A 14,596-nucleotide genomic window follows, 5' to 3' on the forward strand; every position below is an offset into this window, starting at 1 on the left:
CTTTGTTTTGGTTAGTTTCAATGAAGAACTTTATTGATTCTGTAAGGTTTTCTAAGTAAATGATGCATGTGCCCTGTAGGTGGTATAGTTTTATCTCTTCTTTATCTTTATACCTTTAATTTCTTTTACTTGTCCTATTGTTATTGCTAACATTTCTAGAATGCTAGCAAATAAAGGCAGATAATTCCTATTTTGGAAGAGGTTTGAGACTTTGTGTGAAGCAGAGAAAGTAAGAGACTCTATCTTGTTAGTTGCATCACTTAAGTGGCACTCAGCTTCCTTTCCCTTTTTTATGGATAGCATATTTGATTGGTAGGTCAGGTTATAGTGATTTCCCCCTACCAGATAAAAGAACTAAAGAATTTTTAAAGTCAGCCTAATCTTATTTCCTATCATTATTGTTAGATTGAGGCTATATCTGCTAATATAAGACCATCTTTTATAGATATTTCTAACCTTTTTTAGTGTCATGGACTCTGGGCTTTCTGGTGAATCTTCTGATATCCTTAGAATAATGTTTTTAAATGAATAAAATAAAATATGTGGACTTAATTTAAAAAACTATCATAATTCAGTTATCAGATTTTTTTTTTTAAAGAAACATCTTACATATTTTAGTTTTAAATCCCCTGATCTGGGGACTGGTAGGTGGCTCAGTAGATTAAAAGCCAGGTCTAGAGATGGAAGGTCCTGGACTCAAATAGGACCTCAGATACTTCCTAGCTGTGTGATTCTGGGCAAGTCACTTAACTCCTGTTGCTTAGCCCTTACCATTCTTCTGCCTGAGTACCCAGGGGGCAGCCAGGTGGCTCAGTGGATTGTGAGTCAGGCTTAGAGATGGAGATCCTGGGTTCGTAATTGGCCGCAGACACTTCCTAGCTCTATGACCCTGGGCAAGTTGGTTAACCCTCATTGCCTAACCCTTACTCCTCTTTTAGGTAAGAATTTTTTTAAAAGATAGTAAAGAATTAATTCATAGTATTGTTTCTAGGACAGACAGTAAAGGTTTATAAAGGGGGAAAAAACCTGATCTATTGTGATAGTGTGTTGTATATAGTAGTTTTCCTTGGTTAGGGAAAGAGAACAAAGTGATTGATATAGTACATTGAGTTAAACAATGTTATTTTGTTTTTATTTTTGTTACTCAGATTCCAAGCTGGGTCCAGCTGAGGTCTGGACATCTAGGCAGGCTCTGCAGGACCTGTACCAGAAAATGCTAGTTACTGATCTGGAGTATGCTTTAGACAAGAAAGTGGAACAGGATCTGTAAGTATTCAAATTTGGGGGTATAGTAGTTATATAAAAGAATCATCTCTTCAGTACTTTAAAGAAAAATTTTTCTTAACTGCTATCAAAACAAGCCTGTATTAGAGGACTGATTGTTTTATTCTTCGAACAAAATCTTTGGCCACTTTAATATAAAAATAGACTTCAGGGATAGAATGAGGAGTTTTAGGAAATGAACCACAAAAATCTTATTACCAGGCTGTTTAGGGCAGCCTTGTTGTTCTTACAAGACAAATTTATTAGGACATACTTAGCATTAGGAGTAGGAGGGTGGAGTGATTGGGGTTATTAATAACTCTGCACAGTCATTTTCTATGCTATACATTTTCCTCAGCATGACATACAAATTAAGATTGATTAGGAGGTGAAAGATAAGGGAGCGAATCAGTGGAGCTCTCCAAACAGTTCAGCAAAGTCTGTCTTCAGTAAATATAATTCTCTTAAGTGAAACTCTATGGTATCATTGATGTCATTGCTCAGTGATAAAGACCTCTTTCATACATGATCAGGGAGGGCATAGTAATAACGATTCCTCTACTAAGAGCATGACCTGTTAAAGAGATCTTGGCTTGCTCAGGTAGTCTCTTAACCCACCTGATTATTGGGTCCTTTAACTTAGTCACTCTTTTTCCTGTTTTTCTTTGATTTTTTTTTTAGTAGGCTTTTTATGATGAGAGGATAATATATTACACTTATGTACATTGGAGATAAAATCTAACCCTTGGTGTAACTGAATGAACACAATAGGCACTTAATGGTTTTCATACCTCATTTATATCATTATTTTCAGTGTTCAGAAATTTAAGTCTTTGATTAAATTTGGATGTTGTGGGGAAACACGCTAGTGTAAGATCTTATAACCTTGAGAACAAGTTTTTATCAGATTATTCTTGGACAAATGCCCCAATAGTTTCTGGTTGTGATTATCCATAGAAAATGAGTATTGATGCCACAATTTGTTCAGATATTTTGTGTGTTCATTAAGATTATTTAGATTCCACAGTAATTTCAGTACTAGGTTAGAGAATAGGTAGTTTTTTAATAAATGAGCAATTTTTAATATAATTTTACTGTTAAGAATGGTATAATTATAACAAATAGTTCTTTCTTGTTCTCAGGGGGACCAGTGTCTGCCCAGTGAGTCACTGCTATAGCAAATAGAATTACGTTTTGTTTTCAGCTGGAATCATGCCTTTAAGAATCAGATCACAACACTACAGGGCCAGGCAAAGAATCGAGCAAACCCTAATCGGAGTGAAGTTCAAGCAAACCTTTCTCTGTTTTTAGAGGCAGCTAGTGGCTTCTATACACAGGTGAGTTCTACATTGCAATCATCAGATTTAACTGTTGAGTTACTAAATAAAATATTTTAAAGTTTTTCATAATACTGTGCTTTCTGTACCCCTCCCCACCAGGGTTAGCAGAAATTATAAAATTAATCTTTTAGCAGAACATGGAACAAGCCCCCAGTCTATAGGTGAGGATATTCTGGATTTTGTCATGTGAAAAATCAATGGATTTTTAAATACCATAAATATAAGCATAAACATTTTTATAAGATGTCTGTATGCAGATATTCACATATGTATATTTTTTTAGAAAGGTGTGGGATTCTAGAAAGGATAATAGGATAACTATTCAGTAGAAAAGATCTAATATGAGCATTGCCTAAAGAAAATCGTTCAGCTAGGTTTTTTTTCCTCCCTTTTTAAAAAATAGTATCGTAAATGTGAAATTTTGGGTAGGATTCTGTGTGTTCTGTAAGTAGAGTCATATGATGGCAGAAGAGAAATAGTGAAACTTGGAGCATCATGTGAATTCTTTTAGAATCCTTTCAGAGAAATTCATTTTTACAGCTTTGATGTGTTTTAGACTACATAGGTTCCTAGAGCTGGAAGATACCTTAGAATTGCATAATGACACCAATAATTTTGAATATATCTCTTTACATATATTAACACATAGTTCTGGGTGCAAAGAAAATAAAGGGTATGGAATTCTTGCACTGGGAGAGCTCTTTTATGATTTCTTCCTGTACTACTATTTGTCTCCTATATATTCATATCTATACGGATATATCCTATAGCTCCTATATTTTTAAATTAGAGATTGTTGGGAAGGTGAGTCAGTGTTGAATCCTGAGATAGCTTGGCATCAATTTATTAAATTTTTCCACGTAAGAATAATGGATAGTTTTTGTTAGCATTGTTGCTAACTCCAGGTAGATCTGAGTCTCAATTACAATTTAAAATAAGTTTTCAAGCTTTGCCTATGTTAATAATTTCTGAAAAGAGGTGTTGGCATGCCATTAAATCTTGCAGGCTTTTCTCTTTAGTCTTAAGACTATTCTTAAATCCTTTCCCAATATTGTTTTTCCACATTGAATTGTATACAGACTCATATTTAGTCAGGCATATAAAAGAACTGACATCTTTTGGGTTTTTTCTGTTACCCTCGCTTCTAAGGTAAATCTTTCACCTCTCTGCACCTCAGAGCCATCAGCAGTTCAGCAAAACTGACTAGCATATCAACCAAATCTGACAGTGTAACATGCTATGCTTACCCATAGTCACCTACTCTACCCATTTTCTAACAGTGAGAACTCTGGAGCAAAGGATGTGGATATCAATCACCTATTTAACATAATTCCAAAGTACTTTCCAGAATTTTTTGACCTTTTTAGTTAGCTAGCCTTTTGAAGTATATACACAGTTCTTCATGGAGGAGGTCAATTTTGCTCATTCTAGTTACACAGCAACCAGTGTTTATTGTCATCATTATTTTTTATTTCCTTTCACATTGTTTATATTAGTATTATGCATATTATTTTCCTAATTTTACTCATTTCGCTTTTCATCAGTTCACATAAGTCTTCCCATGCTTCTATGTATTCTTTCTATTCAGCATTTCTTATTAGACAATAGTATTCCATGTACATTCATGTACAATGGTTTGTTTTCATTGTTCTTCAACTAAAAGAAATATACTATGTTTCCATTCATGCCAGAAACATAACTGTTTTGTTGTATATGAGACCTTTACCTTCTTGGATTATAGGCCTAACAGTGAAAATTCTTGAGCAAAGGGTATGGTCATTAATCACCTGTTTAACATAATTTTAAAGTATTTTTCAGAATTTTTGTTCCATTTTAGCCAGCTAGCCTTTTGAAGTGTATACAGTTATTAAAGTATAAAAATAGAAATTTATCTATAAACTGGGTATATATTTATGACATAGTTGCTTTCATTAGTGCCTCAAACTTATAATGTCCAATAAATATTAAATGGCTTTTTTTCCTCAACCTGTTCTTTTCTTGATTCACTATTAGTTTATTAATGGCAATGGCATAAATCTATCACCCAGGTTTAAAACCTAAGTTGTGATCTCACCACTAGTAATTATTTGCCACATCATTTCAGTTCTTTTGCCCAATATCACTTTTATCACACAATCTCCTTTCTTTTGCGTTTGCCACCATTATAGCATAAATCCTTATTATCATTTACCTGAGCTAGTTCACTTGCTTTTTAAACCTGTTTTTTTCCTCCAATCTCTTTTTTTCCTTAGTCTTGTCTTTATTGCTGCTGCTGAATGAATCTTCTTATGTACAGATCTGATCATACCACTTCTCTCTTAAGAACACTACTGAGTGAATAAAATTCTAGCCACTTAGCCCAACATTCAAGGCTTTTAAAAATCTCTGAGTTTCAACAGTCTGGCCTAACCGTCCTACCATCTGGCCAAATTAAATTATTTGCCACCTCACAGCTCTCTGTGCCTTTGCATCTTTTTTCATGAAACCATGATTGATCCTCCTTCTCCTTATTTCTGGAATGACCTTTTCTGCTTCAAACCTTTGCATTCATTTGTGTCATATCACCTCCCAGAATTCCTTTGTTTTTTTTAAATATTTGTATCTTCTGCTAGAATAGAGCCTGAACCTGTAATTTTTTTTCATTTGGTATAAAGAAGTCCTAAGATAAGATGTTCCCTCTACAAATACAGGTCAACATCTTTACTTCATTAAGACAAGACTTGAACTTGGGCTTTCTTGACCTTGAAGTCTCATGTTGCTTTTCACTCTGAACAAAATAATTAATTAACTAAGTTTGTTAGTTATTTAAACTAGTTTTTTCATTGATTTTTATAGGATTCTCCAAGCATACCATCATGTCATCTGTGAAGAGTAATAGTTTTGTTTCTTTATTACCTATTCTAATTCTTTCCATTTTTTGCTTTTTTTGTCTTATTGCCATTTCTAGTACAATGTTGAATAAAAGTGGTGATAATTAGACATCTGTGCTTCACCTCCGATTTTATTGGGAAGGTTCCCACCTTTAATCCCCATTATAGATAAAATGTTGGTGTTTTTTTAGATAGATACTACTTTTCATTTTAAGGAAAGCTCCATTTATTCCTATGCTGTCTGGTATTAATATGAATGAGTGTTGTGTTTTGTCAAAATACAATTTTTCTGCATCTATCGAAAATAATCACAATGATTTTTGTGTTTTTTTTGGTCAGTTATACTGATAGTTTTCCTAATATTGAACCAACCCAGCATTCCTTGTGTAATCCCACCTGGTCTTAGTATATGACCTTTGTGGTATATTGCTATAATCTTGCTAGTATTTTATTTAAAAATTTTGCAACAATATTCATTAGGGAAATTGATCTACAGGCTTTTTTTTACCTCTGTTGTTGCTATTCCAGGTTTAAGCAGTAGCACCACATTAGTATCATAAAAGAAATTTGGTATTACCGCATAATTTTCCAAATCATTTATATAGTATTGAAATAAAAAATTGATTTTTCAATTTCCTCTTCATTTTCGATGCTAGTAATTTAAATTAAGTTAGCCAATGGTTTATCTGTTTTATTGATTTTTAAAAAATTAATTTAGTAATTTTCTTCCAGTTTTATTGATCTCACCTTTGATTCCCCTACCCCAACCCCCACCCCAAATTTCCATTTTGGTGTTTAATTGGGATTTTTAATCTGTTCTTTCTAGTTACATGCCCAATTCATTGATCAGTTCTCCATTTTATTAATGTAAGCATTTAGATATATAAATTTTGTCCTAAGAACTGTTTTGGCTGCGTCCTATAAATTTTGGTATCTTATCTCATTTAATTCTCCTTAACAAAATTATTTTTTCTATGATTTGTTCTTTGACCTTCTTATTCTCTAGAATTAGATTATTTAAGTTTACAATTAATTTTTAATCTGTTTTCATGGCCTTTTATCAAATGTACATTTTATTGCATTATGATCTAATAGGGATGCATTTAATATTTCTGCTTTTCAAATTTAGTTATGAGGTTTTTATGCCCTAATACATGGTCAGTTTTTGTATAGGTGCCATGTTCTGCTTAATTAAGTCTAAAAAAGTCTAAAAAAATACTGTTTTGTATTAACATGTACTGTGTCCAAATATATTAAAATACTATTGTGCTGGTGAATTACAGATCTCTATCTCTCTTTTGTTCCCCCTCACCTTTCCTCTCCCTCCATATGTTGCATGCTTGCATGCAAATTTGTATGATGTACTATAAGCCCATATGCTTATAATCAAGCCCTGGTTTCTTCCCTGTGCTTCAGTTCTCCTGCCCCCCCCCCCCCCCCATTACCAGTTGCCAATGTGGAAATTTCAGACTTAATGTCCTTGCTTTTTTTCTACCCTTGCTATGTAACTGAATATATGCTCTGCTTAAATCCTTTGCCTCATAGTGCCTTTTTTAGGAAATCTTTCCCAATTTTCCTAACTTCTAATACCTTCTCTCCCAAATTACCTTATATTAAACTACTTTAATTCATTTTATAATATATGTTCCACATATATATGTATTTATTTTCTTACATATTAGAATGTAATAAGTTCCTTTTGATTAGAAATAATTTCATTCTTTGTATTTATAATAGCCTCAGTGCCCAGTATATAGTATCTAATGAGTATTTTTTTATTTGATTATTTATGAAAATATATTTTCCACAGTTTGTATTTTTCTTTAGTGATTGCTTTGCTGTAGGAATTATGTTGGATAGAGTGATAACAGGGGCAGCTTCCCCCTCAAGGATTTTACCAAGTTAACTACCTTTAGACTTCCATTATCTGGTATCACTGAAGAATAAGCTGTTCTGTTTAAGTAAATTTTCTGTATAGCTGAAGCTTAAATTCTAAAATTGAAATCAGTTTTGATCAAATTGAAAGTATACATATCTTACATAACTACCTTTTAGTTAATTTTTATTGGTGCTTTTTGCTTCTTGTGTCCATTTTTGAAAGATTTTCCACACCTCTCTGCATTCTCAAGAAACACAGAATTTGAGAATTAGAAAGGACCTCAGAAAGCTCTCTAGTCCAACTTTTATCTGAAACTAATCCCTAGTATTAGATGTTTAGCAAGTGATTATTCAGCCTCTACTTGAAGACTTCTTTTGAGGTAGGATAAGGCAGCCATTTCAGTTGTGAAAAGCTCTACTTGTTAGGAAAGTTTTCATATTACATCAAGCCTAATTTTGTCTTTATACAACTTCTACCCAATATTTAGTTCATCCATCCATATTTCACATGAATGACAGCCTTCCAGAAACTTGAAGATGGTTTCATGTCCATGACGCCTTGAACCTTATCTTTTGCATGATAGGTAGCCCCAGTTCTTTCAACTTATCTTTAAGGAACACCCAAGGCTCTTTCCCATTCTGGTTGCTCTCCTTTGGACAATCATCATCAGCTTCTACATGTTCTTAATTGGTGATGACCAAAACTGAATGTAATAATACAAAAATAGTCTGAGTACAATGGAGTACAGAAGGGTGATCGCTTTCGTGAGGAACTTGTATCTCTCAGTGCAACCCAAGATGAGTTTACCTTTTTTGGATGCTATATTGTGCTACTGACTTATTGAACTTATAGTTGAATAGAACTCCTTGACTTCAGTCAGGCAAATAGGCATCTAAGTATGGGTTTCCCATCCTAACTTTATAAAATTGATTTTTTTTAACCCAAGTGTAAGATTTTACATTTATACCTGCTGAATTTGATCATATAAGATTCAACCTAATGCTCTAGCTTATGAGCATCTTTTATTATCTTGACTGTCATCAAATGTGTTCTCTCTCCCTCTCAGCTTTGTGTCATTTGTAGGTTTGATAAGCATGGCATTTCTATCTTTTTTCGTAATCACTGTTAAAAAATATTAGACAGTATATGGCTAAACCCAGATCCCCTAAAGCAGTCAGTCCACCATCTGCCAAATTGACATTTAGCCATTTAGTACTATGTTTTGAGTGAGAAGCTATTCAACCAGTTCTAAATCATCTAATTGTTTTCTCTTCAATTTTTACTAGCACTATCTAGTCCCTACTTCTTTATTTCCACAAAAATAGAATCAAATGCTTTCCTAAAAATCTAATTAATAATATTTATAGCATTCCTGGTCATTTTTTTTATGATAGCTCCATGTTTTTTCTTAAATGGGGGGCAATGAACATGGTAGTATCTTCTAAGAATATTAAAATATGATATGTAGAATTTCTAAACCTATATTCTTAAAGATCCTAAAATGCCAGGAAGTGAATTGGGGGTGGAGTTCTCTTGTCTCTTACAGTTTTTATGTTTCCTTTATTACTATTAACTATTCCTTTAACTCTCTTCTACTTTTTAATTTGAGATTTCAATCTGTACTGATCCTCCTCTTTTCCTACCCTCTTAATTTGAGATTTCCAATATGTCATGGGCTGAGAAATCGGATAACAAAGTTTGTGCAACTATTTCTGAAATGAGAGAAAATAAAGAGAGTTTGAGGATCTGGTCACACAGAGCAAAGCTTTATGACAACTTTTTCATCAACTTAATGCCCTCCCTCTTCCTGATTCTCAGCTATGTTCTCAGAAGTTGGGGATATTATTGTCTAGATGGCACTGTGGTGTAGGGGATAGTATAATTGGATAGGATTTGGGAGGTGTGGATTCTAGTTTCAGTTTTGCTAGTAATTAATCATATGATTTCAAAGACAAATCACTGGTTTTTCCTAGTCTCTTGTTTTCTCACTTGTAAAGTGAGAAAACGTATAAAATACCTTACAACTCTAAAATTTTTCATTCTCTTTACCTAACATTGCATTGTGTTTACTGCTCTTGTCAATTCCCATACCATTTTTTGAGCTTTCTCAGTGATCTTATTTAAACCATAACTCATCCCTTGTATTGTGCCCAAAGGCTTCAATATTCTTCAGGGGGAAAATAAGCATATATATCTCTTCAACCTTTCTTACTCTAGAAACATATTTATAATCCCATTTGAACCATTTGCAGATATAATTACTTATATGTCTACCACTTTGGCTTCCCTGTCTCCTTAGTCTGAATTGACCTCCATCACCTGCCCCTTTAATATTTCACTACCCTAGGATCTCTTGTTTTCCTGGCTTTTCATCATTCCTAGTTTATGAATCTCCAGTCCTTGGTGTGAACCTATCATCACATTTTTTTCAGTCCGGACCTAAAATTGACAAATAATTATTAAAGATAATCATAAAATCTAATTGATCATACCTGCTAGAAATTCAACATTTCTACTTATATCTACTCTATTTCATTCTTTATTACTGTTCCAAATCATTTTTCCTTTTTTTAAACCTCTCACTATTAAACCCGGTCCCTTATTATTATTCAAACTTGCACCTAGTGACTGTAACTTTCTTTTTCACTAAGAAAATTGAGAACATTAGCTGTAAGTTACTTGGCTCTCATACTCATTCCTGAAATGTCCTCATCATCACCTATTCCTTCCTTCTTATAGAAAAGGAGGTAGATGTCTTGTACTCTTCACTGATAAAAATTTCTCTACCTTTTTAGTTCTCATTTCTTTAATAGTTATTCTCTTTCACCTCAGTGTCTCCTTCCTTTATTTTAGTTCATAGCGGGGTGTTTTATTAGGTGCTTAGATGCAAGTTGAATGTAATTAAATTTTTATAAACTTCCTTGGATCACTCCTGTACTAAAAAGCTTTGCATTTTTTCCTAGCCCATTCAGCTACTGTCCTGTCTTCTTTTCATTTGTCCAACTTCATAACTTATAGAAGAAATTGTCTGCCCCAGCGCACTTTACTATCTAACCTGTCCTCAATTTTTGACAATCTTCTGCCTACATCATTCTCCTGAAACTACTCATTTAGTGATCACCATTGGCCTAAAAGCACTCAGAGACAGTGGGTTTTCCCACTTCTTTTCCTTCTTGGCTTCTCTAGTAGATTTTGCTTTTGTTGATTCCAACTTTCTTCTTTTGATTATAGAGGCTCCCTGTTTTCCTGGTCTGGTGTTTCCTTCTTTGACTTGGCATTGGCTAACACCAACACCAACTTTGTTCTCCTTCATTTTCTCTCAGCAATCACTTTTATTTCCATAGCTTATATTACCACCAGTATGAAGATGACTTAGAATGTTATAAATCTTTTTCCTATCCTAACGTTAATTCTAAGCCCCAGTTACCTGTAAGATCTCTTTACTTTGATGTTTATTGTCTCAAAAAGCAGCTGTGCTTTTCCCACTTCCCTAAAAATGACTTGCTTCTCCTGATAGCATGTTTTGGTCTCTTGTGGTACTATCATTCACTCTGTCTTATATATATATCCTTAGGGTTATCAAGTCTCATGTTTTAGTCATTGTTACAACATTTTCTTGAGTATAATCCTTCTTCTCTATTCTTCCTGCTGCATTCTTACTATAGGCTCTTATTTTTACCTCTCTGTACTATTGACAAGTCTTAAGAGTTTCCCTTCTTTTTCCACTCCATCCTATCCTGCTACAAAGCAGTACTGTGATTTGCATTTATAATCTGATGGTGTCACTTTTTTTTAAAACCCTTACCTGAGGTCTTAGAATCAGTACTGTGTATTGGCTTCAAGATAGAAGAGTGGTTAGGGTTAGGCAATGGGGGTTAAGTGACTTATCCAGGGTCATAGAGCTAAGAAGCATCTAAGGCCAGATTTTGAACCCAGGACCTCCTGTCTCTAGGCCTGACTCTCAATACACCAGGCCACCTAGCTAACCAATGATTATGTCACTTTTCAGCTGAAACTCTTTAGTTGTTCTGTATTGCCAACCAGAAGAATTTGAGGCCTCTACTACCATGTAAAGTCATCCAATTTTTCAGGCCTTCTCTCACTTTACTCCTACCAGCCCTACATACTCAACCAAAGTAGTTTACCTTTTGCCTGGAACATAGCTTGGGTTCTCTTGCCTCCATAGCTTAACAGCTACCATTACTTATCCCTGGAATCTTTTTTCAAATCTCTCCTTGGCCTGTTGAATTCTTAACCATCATTCTTATGTGTGGATTTTTTTCTTTTACCATTATTGAAAGAAAAAGAAAACTCATCTAACAAGTTAAACATTGTCAAGCAAAACAAATTCCAAACCACCAACACAAATGTTACCCCCCTCCCTCTACCATTCTCTGACTATAGTGCTCATGCTTCTCCCCCTCTCCATCCATCCATCCACCCACCACCACCCCCAGTTTTTCTCCCTCCCCACACTTCCTGCAAAATCAATAACGGACCATTCTCACACTAGACCAGTGCTGTCAAACTTAAAAGACAAACAACTTGGGGCAGCTGGGTAGCTCAGTGGAGTGAGAGTCAGGCCTAGAGACAGGAGGTCCTAGGTTCAAACCCGGCCTCAGCCACTTCCCAGCTGTGTGACCCTGGGCAAGTCACTTGACCCCCATTGCCCACCCTTACCAATCTTCCACCTATGAGACAATACACCGAAGTACAAGGGTTTAAAAAAAATCAATTAAAAAAAAAAAAAGACAAACAACTTTCCCAGCTGCATAGGGCCTTAGAAAACTTCAAATTCACCTTATATGTTGTGATTTGTTTTTTTCCCCAATATTTCCCAATTATATCACCTGCTCTTATCTGCTAAGCTTCATAAAGTCAGGAGCAGAAACTTATTTAAATTTTATTTTTCCCTAGCACACTATGTTAGACACAAGTATGTTATGTTTGTTGAATGAAATTACATAGATTGTTTAGGTGATCTCTGCTGTTCTTCCCTCCCTTCATATAATTTTCAGGGTTGACTGACCTTTTAAACTGCCTGATTGTTTTCAGGGAAGAAACTACTACCAGCAAAAACAATAATAATTGAAAGACAGAATAAATAGGAGTCAGGAGAGTAAACACTTAATGTTTATTGAATTGAATGTAATTAAGTTGTGGGATTTTTAAAGGGGTTGCCGCTTTTCATTATCATAATTAGTTACAATTCCAAATGTTGTCATAGAAAACAAATGTAGACTTCTCTATTGATAATGTAGTTTGCTCATTCAATAAGTATAGCTGAGTCTAGAAATGCCATGAAAGTGATATCTATCTTGGTAAAAATCAGTAATGTCCATTGTTATGACTTCAATCTATGAACAAATTCCCTCAAACATTCACCTAGGTTTTTCTAGAATAATTAAAAGAAATACATACAGACTTAATGGTGTGCCTAATTGCAAGCTGCCAGGTAGTGGCAGAGAGGTAGTTTAAATTTAACATCTCAAGGAGATAGTATAGTACAAAGAAAAGAGCATTGAATTTCGAGTCATAGAACCTTGATAGTCAATAGTAAACATTTATTATAGGTCTATTATGTACCATGCACAGTCCTAAGTGCTGGGATTTCAAATTGGGGATTGAGAGGGGATAGACAGTTTCTGCACTCAAATAACTTATAATAGCGGGGAGAGCATACACAAAAGAAAGCTGAAAAAATGGAGGTAGATGGAGAGAAGTCCCATAATAGTGTAGCCAGGTGGGAAATGAGTTGTCTATCTTGAGCCTTCTCTTTAAATGGAGGTTTTGCCTCTACCCTCAAGTCAAAGGGGAAGAGAAGATAGTGATATGGTGTGAGTACCAAGGCTGATTCGATCTTGCAGGATGATGACGTTTTCCAATGATGAGGTTCCTGGGGCATGGTGGAGGAGTCAGAGAAGTCCCAAAGTACTTCAGCCAGGTGGGAAATGAGATTTGATATGAATCCTAGTTCTGCCCACTTATTACCTATGTACCTTACCTTTGGACAAGTCACATAACCTGTAAAGGCCCTTCAGATGGCTCATCTATAAAACAGAAAGTTTGACTAGATGGCTAAAGTCTCTTCTGGCTCTAAATCTGTTATCCGATGGGTTTTTTTCAGCTTTATTAAATTTATCAATTTATCATGAATGCTATATAATAACTTTCCTGAAATGAAGACTTTTAGGAGTTTCTCAACTTCTCTGGGTTTCTGTTTGTTTTAGAAAAAGTTAGAAATTTAAGTTACTTAGTAGATAACTAGAACTTTTAAAATGTAATTTATCATTATATCAGTTTAAAAATGTTCTTGTCTGTGGGCTTTTGGCAGGTATTAAATGTAAGCATTATATTTGTAGGTATAGATAAACTCCTTTATACAGATCATTGGATGCTGTTCACGTTGAGAGTTCTTGTATCTTATTGTAGTTTCCCTGTATGTGCCTAAATACTTGCCCAGAATTTTTGCTTTTTCCAAAAGCCTAAGAAATTATTCACTTGTTATATCTTACTTATGTAAATGTCTAACAGGACTTTTGAGGTTACATGCTTTTAAGTATAGGAAAGGCATCAAACTCACTTCATATGATATGCAGATTGATGCTTACAATGTTAACAATTCTAGAAAGCATTTTCCCCCCTTTTTTGGCCTTTAGATCTTTTCCTGGATTTCTGAAAAATTAGTGAATGAAAATTTGTGTTTGATGAGTAATACAGATTCTTCTTACATAGGATTATATTTTCCTATAGATGGTGCTATAAAATTTAGCTGTAGTTATTTGTCAGTGTTCTGTTGTATGTGATATTCAGACAGCATAATTGATTGTAGTAATTATGGAAAAAATGTTCCAAATCATCTTTTAAATCTGTTGTTTGCATTTCTTTTAGTTGTTACAGGAGCTGTGCACAGTGTTTAATGTAGATTTACCTTGCCGTGTGAAGTCTTCCCAGTTGGGAATTATCAGCAATAAACAGACGCATACCAGCGCCATAGTGAAGCCACAGTCTAGCTCCTGCTCATATATCTGCCAGCACTGCCTCGTCCACCTTGGAGACATTGGTGAGCCTTTGAAGTGAAAAGATCATTGCGATGCTTCTCTTTTTCTTTGGAGTAGAGTCATAGAAATTCATCTACCTGTAGCTATTTTTCAGATATAATTTCAGGAAGTTAGCCACATATTCTGAATTGAGATTATGAGTGATGTGAAATGTGCTAAAAGGAATGTAGAATCTCTGAGTAC

The 14,596-nt window shown here is 34.5% G+C and overlaps 1 protein-coding gene across 4 annotated transcripts in view; it reads left to right on the plus strand.

Annotated features, from left to right (window-relative positions):
• Positions 1-1,193: 1,193 nt before the first annotated feature.
• Positions 1,194-14,596, plus strand: part of SMG7 (SMG7 nonsense mediated mRNA decay factor) — a 40,011-nt gene continuing 26,608 nt past the window's right edge. For 2 of the 4 annotated variants that reach the window (XM_044677081.1, XM_044677082.1), the window contains exons 1-3: positions 1,196-1,266; positions 2,468-2,600; positions 14,244-14,415. In XM_044677081.1, coding sequence (XP_044533016.1) covers positions 1,214-1,266; positions 2,468-2,600; positions 14,244-14,415 — 358 coding nt within the window. In that variant the 5' untranslated portion in view covers positions 1,196-1,213. Of the gene's footprint in view, positions 1,267-2,467; positions 2,601-14,243; positions 14,416-14,596 lie in introns of all 4 variants that reach the window. The other 2 variants (XM_044677083.1, XM_044677084.1) reach the window with 2 other exon arrangements.

This window comes from Gracilinanus agilis, chromosome 4, assembly GCF_016433145.1.
Source record: "Gracilinanus agilis isolate LMUSP501 chromosome 4, AgileGrace, whole genome shotgun sequence".
In the NCBI taxonomy this organism is placed as follows: domain Eukaryota; kingdom Metazoa; phylum Chordata; class Mammalia; order Didelphimorphia; family Didelphidae; genus Gracilinanus; species Gracilinanus agilis.